At 45.4% G+C, this 10,068-nt stretch overlaps 1 protein-coding gene across 1 annotated transcript; it reads right to left on the reverse strand.

Moving 5' to 3' along the window:
* Positions 1–1,190: 1,190 nt before the first annotated feature.
* LOC123147997 (deSI-like protein At4g17486) lies at positions 1,191–8,731 on the reverse strand. Its single transcript, XM_044567341.1, has 4 exons — positions 8,280–8,731; positions 6,004–6,291; positions 1,517–1,600; positions 1,191–1,432 (listed from the first exon to the last, which is right to left on the reverse strand). Exons 1-4 carry the CDS (start codon positions 8,695–8,697, stop codon positions 1,317–1,319), a joined length of 906 nt encoding a protein of 301 aa, XP_044423276.1. The 5' UTR covers positions 8,698–8,731; the 3' UTR covers positions 1,191–1,316.
* Positions 8,732–10,068: the final 1,337 nt, after the last annotated feature.

Genomic DNA, 10,068 nt, shown 5'->3' on the forward strand with positions numbered 1-10,068 from the left:
AGTAATAAAGGTAGTTGCATGTATTAACCGATGCAGAGACTTGGGTCTTCCACTTTTCAAAAATTGAACAACTGTTGTTGTTTTACAGTATACAATAAAACGTTTTTAAACTTTGTTCCTATTGTATTGTATTTGCTTCATGGTTTTGCTGACGTTTCTCTTTCAATATATCAACATGTAGACTTGCGAATCGAGCATAGCTCAGATGGTTAGGTTCCTTGTAGTGAAACCAACCTATCAGGATTCAAGTCCTAGACTTGACACTGGTGCTCGCATTTTTCTGAAATTATTTCAGTTTTTCCGGCGATGTTCGTTCAACGGAAGGAGAAATTCCTGTCGACTCGGTAACTCAGAGGTGCTCATAGAGGTAGGGTGTGCGTGCGTTCATAAAAGTGAGTATGTAGGCATCTGCGATTGTTTTGTGTTAAAAAAATGTAGATTTTTTTAGTCTCCAAATTAGAAAGCCATCGCCTATCGTGCGCTGCTGCGGTTATATTTGCTCTAAGTATGTTCATATGCTGTTAGAATTTAACCAGCTAGGTGCCACTTTGTTGTGTTTCTTAGCAGAATATCTTTGTAAAAGGCTGTATTGAAGTCTTCAGGCAGGAGACACGTCTGTGACTAAAGTACGTATCTACCAAGCAACGTTTGAGATTTCAGCTAAGTAAGGTTGGCGTTTGACAATCCGTGCATGTTCATGGTTGTATATTTTTAAACCCTTCACCAGAGGATTTTTTGCATAAACCAAAATGGACAGTTCTTAGGTCCAGAACTCCAGACAGTAATAATACAACACGCATTACGGTGATTGGGCTGGAATGGAGAAATGTCGTGTTCTAGGTGCGCAGATTCACCCTCCTGTGAGCATCCTGTTAGAAACATAGGTGCAATTTGGCCAACCATATGTAGCAGCTCAACTACTTCCGACAAGAAACAACTAAAGACAAGTCAATGTGAAAACTTAACATACCAGGACCCAGAAAAGGAGGAAAAAAGAACCACGTTGATCGTTGATAGTAACGTAGCAGTTTTCAGGAACCATGCCTCCTTGCTTGACTTGCATTTGTACAAACGAAAATGAAATAAGATTACACACTGGCTCTGAATCTCAGTATAGCTAGGGAGGGCAGTATGGTATTACGGTATTGTACGAGGAACGAAGAGAAGAAACCATCACACTGAACCCGCCATTGAATGTATGTACAATACTTAAATACAATAGAATGGGCATGTTACATTTCGGAATACAGAAATTACAATGTACAAAATGAATGATAAACTGCACACTGAACTATTCTGCATGGCTTCGGCAACTTTCACCTGTGGACTTCCTTTACAATTGCATTTTCACTGACAGAAGATTCTGAAAGCAAGTGTTTGTCTTCAATGTCGTCATCGTCAAAGTTGTCATTGATGGTTAAGTTGGAATCATCTAGTCAAAGGCATTGATAGATAAAAATAAATATGAGTACCCATTGGAATAGTACGATCAATTTAAAGGAACATGGATATCTACCAGAGAAATGGTAGTCCGTGAGGTTCTTTGTCTCAGTTGACTCCAACCGCATACTTTCTGGTAGAAGGCAGTTGCAAAACGCACCTGAAAGTAATTTGATATTATCTTTCATGATATACTAAGAATGAAAAATAATCAATTTTATTTTAAGATGTACTAATACACTTTGAAACAGAACAAATGATGAATATGTTTTGCCATAAGGCATAGAAACCTCTGGATAGTGATGACTTTGTGTTTCATTTGCCAGTTCCACTTGTAGGTATTCCTCATCATGAACAATATTGGCATGATTAATTAGAGCTTACGGGTAGCAGCACCATAGTCAATTCAAGATCTATGCCTACTGATGTCACCATATGTCGTGCGGTGCCGGAATGGTAACACAAGGTATTATAGTGACAACTGTACTTCCATCACTTAAGAGATGAGTTATTTAGTTACAATAGTGGTTTGATTATATTGCATCCTATTTTCACTTGGTTAAGTTCCATTTATCTCCAGAATTTGTTAGAAGAGAGGGTGTTATCTCCCTAGTTATCAAATCAGAGGAAAATATCTTCAAATAAGGGATAGGATCCCATTTGTTAGTGAAGTTATGATTAGTTTCTTCGGAACCAAGTTATCCATCTCCCTATACAAGGGGGAGCATGTACCGCGTATCAATCAAGCAACAAATGAAGAGATTATTTTAAGCATTTCTAAGAGTAGTTTAGCCTAGCCTGAAATGGTCCAACAGTTAGCAGAGGTGTTTGCAATCCTACTGCGCCACTTTTCAACAAGATCAACAGCATTGAAAGAGATTAATGCAACACTAACGTGAGAACCCTCACAGAGGCAAGCCTGTGCAGTCAACAATGATGGTGGACCACAGCACAGCAGCATATGCCCTGGCGGCGAAGGCATCACATCTCATAAGAGCGGTACCGGTGCCTTCTCCAAGTGTGGCGTGGGTGGCATCAACAATACACAGTAGAAGAGGCGGATAGTTCGCAATGACGTTAATGGTGGTAAACACGCCAGTCATGGAGCAGCCATGTACAAATGCGGAAATGCAGATTATTGCATCGGTGATAGTTCTGATGGCTGCATCTTCGAAGATGGGGTTGCCCCAGTGCCCCCAGTCACCACACGAGCAACTACATCGTCTCCTGCAGCGGTAGTTGGGGCAGTTAGGCTACAGCAAGCGGCGACCGATGCTAAGTCCAGCTACAGCAGCACAGCTGGGCAAACTGGCAGCGCAAGCTACAGCCACAAGGTACCCAGACATGGCAGTTGCCAACTTGCCATTCTCACCGAGGGCTGGTGCTGTGTTGCACAACGGCCACACAGTTCAACTGGGAGGTGTGCTGCTCCTTGTGGCACTGCGGAAAGACAACAGCACGGTGGTGCGACTTAGCCATGGAGAGGGCTTGGTTGGTGTCTTAATGTCCTGGCCCTCCGCACGAGGCGGAGCAGTCCAGGTGCAACATGGTTTGCGGTGGCTGAACCAAAGGAGGCAGTGAGAAAACCAGGTGCTCCCAGGCAGGACACAGTCAAGCCCTACTTGGGCCTTCACATGCAACTAGGCCAGGTGGGCTGGGAACAAAACCTGAGTTGGTTTGTTTAAGTGTTTGGTTTGATTAGGCACTTGATACACAAGAATATGTGCATACATGGCATTGACCACTATACATGTGTGTATGGACTTCTATTTCCATGTGAGGCAAGGATAACTATGATAGCACAAGTGTACGAGAAGCTACCAAGACATTGTCTTCGAAACATGTTTCGGAAGAATCAGCTGAAAGAGATCAATCATGCAGTGGCACTGATTCCAGCAGCAGAGTGGTCAATACCACGGGACTCTAACAAAGAGTCGACCCTGGCCAACACACCGCAGCTCGAGGAGGAGCTGCATATCGAGGAGGGTGAGATGTTATGCAGGTCCCCATATGCCTGCAGTTATCCAAATAGAGGATACCATCTTCGAATCTCTACTATTAAAGGGGAGTTGGTACGTTCTCCTCAGCTCCTCCCACCGCCCCCCTATGTTGGTTTTTTCCTATTCACGCCCACACCCCGCTTGGTTTCCTGTAGATTTTTTTTGGTAATCTAAACCGATGCCCCACAAAACAAAAACCAACATAGTAACTTGGAATAATCTAAACCAAATTGATACTTTCCTTTCCTTGTCCTACTCATGTCCTCGAAACAAAAAACAAGCATTAATTTATGGAAAGTATCATTGAGCAATGGATGGGCGGGATCACTTTAATTATGGAGAGTATCGTTCTTTTCCACTTTAGACTACAACAAGCATAGTGCAGTTAAATACCTCAAGTAATTGCCTTGATTTATGGGAAGTATCATTTTGGTGGCTTCCTCCTAAAATCTCTCATTCCCTTGCCATTATCTTCACGTTATGCCACACGATCCAACCCGACGACGTCGATGTGGGACATGCCATAGGAAACAAAACACTAGCGACGTCTCTGTTGAGGCACTCGCGATCGGTGTTGAATCACTAGAATATATGTGCACCCATTGCAACACACAGACAATTAGGGTAGTTGCGATTAGTTTCTTAGGAGTAGCCAAGTTATCCATCTCGCTATGAGAGAGAGAGAGAGAGAGTTTATTTTGTTATTTCTTAAGTAGTTTAGCTCAGCTATCCAATATCGTTCTCGGAGGCACATCCTTCAGAATCAAGGAAAGAAAACGAGTTGATGTGTATCCATCCTAAGCCGAGCCACCTCTGGACAACCAGCTATGCTTTCTCTAGCGCCAATTATCTTTAAAAGCTAACGCTATTTGGCACACTGCCTCCATCTTGCACCATAACACTACCCCATCTTCCATGAGGCCGTGATCGGATCGTTGTTTTCCAGCCCCAAAATCCCCCGTAAAATATACACCTATAGAAAAAATAGGTGGCCTTCAGTTGGGCGATTGGTTGATCTTTTTTGGCCTGTATTACACCGGTTGGAAACACTGGTTTACCCGTCGTTTTCTTCCACTGTATTCCTTTCTCCCAGGTGTTCCTCTCTCTAAGTCTCTATCTGTCGAGCCGCCGAACGAACGCTAGAGCCACACGAGACACAATGAAGTATCAACCACACGACCACGGGATCGGCATGGCGTTTGGCTCTCATGGGTCCTCGTTGCGGGCATCGCCATGCTGCTTGGTGGTGCTCGGCTGGAGCTCCCGCCGGCCGAAGCAAGGCGGATGAGTTGCACGGCGCTTGCAATGGACCTGCTCCCAACCTGACTCGATGGAGGCGGCGACAGGGCAGCAAGGCCAACGAACTCCACGTGGGCATCCGGCAAGAGGCCATGTGCTTGCACTAGACCAGCCCACATCCATCATGAGATCAGCTCGAGGAGGTATGTGGCGGTGGGGGGAGGAGAAGAAATTAGAGAGGAAGGAGCATGGGGGATGCGGATGCGTGCAGCATGCTAGAGGCGGAGGTGTGCAACGGCGTGCTACTAGGGCGGCAGCAACGGGGATCTAAGCCGAGAGTTGTGGCTATGACAGTGGTGATGAATGGCCTGCTCGAGGAGCTCCTCCGTCAGACCTGTATCCAAACGCTGATTTCCAACCGTCTGTAATATATTGGTTTCTTGGGTGGGACAGTAAAATACACCTGTATGATATTTCCGGGCGTACAAATTTACAAGGCTTCCAATCAGGGCCTGATGCTAATCATAGTTCATGTGCAGCTATGACTTCAATGATGGTTTACCCGGAATCTGGAGCCATGGTAACTGCCTCAGGTACCAATTGTTATGAACCCTAGTTCACAATAGGATAAACACCTTACATAGAATTGGTACTAAGAGCATTGTTTCTAGAGGAAGGGAATCAACTTGGCTGAGAAAACGAGGGACTTACACAACTTTACTCATTCTTTGCTTAAGTCAAAAGGAAGAGAATGCAACCTTATTGAAAAGGCGCTTCTAGCACTAAGCCAACTAAAGAAAAGATAAAATATAACTTAAATCACTTGTACTTAGTAAAGTATCTCTTAGATGATAAGGCAACTAACTCAACTATAAAAGCGCTAACGGACGGACCTACTGCTGCTAAACTTAATCAAAGTAGCATGCGGCCATCTCTCTTTTGTATGCATAATCTATATTCCTCCTAGACCTGAGCAGTGAGCACTGAGACAGCGCCACGCTTACTCTCCTCATCCCTGCAAAATTTTCTCCATCCTTGCAAGATATCGACTCTCCCCGCGCCTGCAATTCCCCCCATCCTTGCAAGATATCGCATACTACTCCAGCTGTTTCCTTACACCCTTATATGAAACCGGCCCTCTCTTGCCCATGGTATTCATTTCCCTACATTCCTAACTTACCTAAAACTCAAGATCTGCTAGGAGCAAGTGGTGATAAGGACATGACATACACAATTTCGGCATACTGCTAATATACTCCTTACCAGCAAAAAAATCATTAGAAAGTTGCAACAAATAAATGTATAAGGAGTACAGACTTATTACCTAGCTTAGCAAGTCTGTTAACCCAACCAGGAATTGGCTTTCCTGTCAATCTGGTGCTGAGATCATCCGTGAAGTGGTTACAATTCTTAGAAATGAGGTGGTATGTATCCCCATGATACTCCGAGGCCATTCTCTGAATGAAATCTCGAAATTCCAAGGGATGTAGACTTGTAAGGCCTATGAAAATTGAAGATCTGTACAAGAAGCCCGGACAGCTCTTTGGTTCAACCTCAAAAACACCACTTGTTGGAAGGTCATGAGCTCCAAAACTGTACTCCGATCCATGGACTGTTCCAGGCAGAATAAGATTAATCGTAAACATTCTGTAGAGTTGGATGGAAATCATTATTTGCATACTAATTAACAAGGAAATAATTTCACATACGATACTAGAACTATGCTTTTTCTACAAGAGTGGGTCCAGCTTTTGTTCTTTGAATTTGTGATCATCCATGAGTACCAACAAATGTCATACGCAAAGCTGGGTTGCAAGGTACATTTGGTTTATATCCATGTGTGCTCTGCCAAAAATTGATTGCCAACAATTTGGTGAAGGAACTCTCCAACCTGTTGGCCAACATTTTGGGAACAATTTGTGAAGGAAGCATTGAAGGACCCATAGATAACCAAAATCTTGGCAACAAACCAAGCAGGCAAACAATACCATTTGGCATGACCAATATTTTATAGGATAAGTTTGCGGCATAAACCAACACACCTTATGACAAAATGAATTGCCTTCTACACCAAAAACTCATCATCATAGAAGGATGTTCAAAGCAATTTGGCTTTTGTGAGATTAAAGTCATATTACTATGCATTTACTTCCTAATAGATCAACATTACTGCCTAAATTAAATATACAAGCAGCTCTGACTTTGATATACAGGAGAATGATGAGATCAACATATGAGTTACACATCTAGCACTATTTACGAAGAAATTGCCTAGAGATAGAAAACAACAAGTATTTGAATAAACAAATTATCAAGCAATATACAAACTGGCTAGAGGTAGTATTCACTAACAAAGGTGATAAAACGATAAAATATATGAATAATCAACTGGTATCCTTTTAAGAACTCGGGTTTAGCAAAAACCAAACCTTTTGAGGACAATCGAGAAACTTACCAGAACAATTAACTAACATAGAAATGACAGTGCCAGCAATAAGTACATATACAGGTCATACAGTAAATTTCAACTGTTTTCTTCATAGTAATAATAACTAGAGAATGTGGTAGTCTAAATATGTCAAAAAATGCTCTTTCTGAAGGAAAATATACCACCTGGGGTTAGCCCAATAATTCTGAAATAAGGCATCGGACACAAACCAGGGTCAGGTATAAAAGACTACAATAAAGTTGTCGATTGAAAAGTTTCAGCAACAATGGAAACAATAACTACAAGGCATGGTTTAAGAGAATTTACTAATGTAAAAGGAAAATGGTGAGGAAGGTTTTCAAGACTCAAAATGCAATGTGTGCAAATTAGTGCTCCTATGGTTTCCATTTAATTTCTCATAACTTAAGAAAGACAATTTCAAGAGAGGACTCCAACACATTAAAAACCTATATATTGAGTCAACAACACTACGGAGGTCCCATAGAACCCCAAGCCTAAGTAGACACTATTAGCGTACTAGCATGCAGCCACCAAAGACACACCTTTTTATGTTATGAATAGATATCCTAAAAGGACTGATCGTACTAAAAATCATAGTAAATGTGTAACAAAACAGATTATTCCCCAGCTGAATTAAATGAACAGAAGATGGTCGAAAAGATGCCAGGTGATATTTTCTACTTCAAAGCAACGATTACCATGCCGTTTTGTCCTATCTCAATCTTGAATATTATCCTAATTCCTAAGTGGGAAGTTGCACAACCAAGTACTATTACACATCAGGATATTCAAAATGAATAACTACATAGGCCCTACAAGAAGACGTTGGGCTTTTTCATGGCAGTAATCTGAATCTGGTTCTTCAACTATGTGTAAGACAAATCTCAGCACCCCTAAATTCCCTGCCATTGTCAATTCGTATAATTATTTAAAAGGAAATCAAGATCTAATAGCTAGCAAAACTAACAACAGCTCCCAAAGCGGACTCACCTTTCTATAAAATCAAAGAACGAACTCAAAAAATATCGTATCAAAATATCAACCCGAGAAAACGAAAAGGCGGGTCCCATACTCCCTGCCCCAACTAAATCAATTCCGTAAACCCAAATTTCACAGAATCCGCCGGGACCCGGTCGAGCTGCCGCGCTCACCTTCGACGGCGGAGTGGAAGATGCCGAGGCCGCACCAGTGGACGTAGTTGTTTAGAGGCGTGAGGTCGTACACGTTGAGAACCACCGGGTACTCCCCCGTCGCCGCTGCGCCGACGGAGATCGCGCCGCCCATCGCCTCCCCCCTTCCTCCCCTCTCCAAGGAGATCCCGAGCAGGGTCGCCGGGGACGCGCGCCAGTCGACGGCGAGGCCGTAAGTGCTCCTAGGGTTAGGGTTTTGATCTGGGGCGAGGGAGGCGATGCGGAACTGCGACGGAGCTTGGGGTGAGGGACGGAAAGGGAAGACGACGAGTCGACGACGAGCGAGCGAGTCGGAGTCGGGTCCGGAAACAATTTCCTTGCGTCCCGGTGGTGGAGTCACAGTCAGGTGGGTCTGCGATGGCATGGGTCCGCGTGTCATAGTGCTAAGGTGGAAGGTGGCCTGTCAGTTGTTGGGACAAGACAGGATCCGCCACGGGAGGGGTGGGACGGAGGCATGCCTGGGACGGAGTGAAGATCCAACTGATGCGTGGGGCCGCATTGAGGAATCTGAGAAGATATTTCGGACCGCGGTCACTACGGATGCGTCTGGTTACCTGCACAGTACTATAGTTTTTTCCCATCTGCATACGCGTTCAATCGGGTCTGATTGAGCATATGTATGTTGATTGATTACTTAGAGCAACTCCAACGAGTCGATTCAAACGGACGACGATTTTGTTTGTTTTTTATCCGTTTGAGTCGGTCGTTCGTTCGCCGTCCGCCCTTTTTTAGTTTTGGGTCGGCAGTGCGTCCAATGGGCCGACCCATTTTTATGACCGCACGCGTTTAACATCGTGCCGTCGTCTTGATTTTGACGCTCCAGCACGCGGGAAAGGTTCGCGCGCGCTGGTTTTGGCGCTCCAGCGCGCGGGAAAGGTTCGCGCGCGCCGCGGTCGGCGCTCGCTATAAAAGAAGGCAAAGAAGGCGCTCCCTCCACACTTTGTCGGCCGCCCACTCTCGCCGCCTCTGCGCCACCATGTCGATCCGCCGCCTACGCGCTTCGGATTTTTGCGGAGTCCGCGAGCACCGCTTCGGCGCCTTCTCCGCCGAGATCTGGTTTCGCGAGAAACGTCTCGTCCTCGGCACCTTCGACACCGCAGAGGAGGCGGCCCGCGCGCACGACGTGGCGGCGTGGCGCCTCCTGAGGCCTCGTTGGGATATGAATTTTCCCAATGTGTCGAGTCAGCGGGCGCAGGATCTGGCGCCTCTCCCACGGCTTTTCACCGACAAGGATCGTCGTGTCCATCGGAGGCGGCAGCATCGCCTCTCCATCGCAGAGAAGGACGTGGAAGCCTTGGTGCTGTGGCGAGGAGGCTACCCGCAGGATATCGTCGACGAGCGCCAGTTCTATAAGCAATTGAGATCGGAGAGGGACGCGAGGAGGAGGGAACGAGCCGCCTATCGGGAGGACAAGCGTTCGCGGAAGCAGGCAGCTCAATTGAAACTGAAGCTACAAGAAATGTCGGGTTGGGACTTTGAAGACGAGCAGCTTGCTGACGCCTACCTTCAAACGTCGGAGGAGGACATTACCGAGTCGGAGTCAGAAAGCGACGAGTAGTGGCGACGAGAGGGAGCTCTGAAACTGGCGGGGCTGCTGTCTGGGAAGAAGAGGAAGAAGACAGGTCGGAGAAGTCGATCTAGAAGCCTTGTGGCCATGTGCGTCGTGGAAGGAGACGTAGGGGAACTTGGCGGACTCCCCCACGGCGGCAGAAGAGATCGGACGCGGTCGGAGAGGCTACCCCGAGCTCGA

This window comes from Triticum aestivum, chromosome 7A (assembly GCF_018294505.1).
Source record: "Triticum aestivum cultivar Chinese Spring chromosome 7A, IWGSC CS RefSeq v2.1, whole genome shotgun sequence".
Classification (NCBI taxonomy): domain Eukaryota; kingdom Viridiplantae; phylum Streptophyta; class Magnoliopsida; order Poales; family Poaceae; genus Triticum; species Triticum aestivum.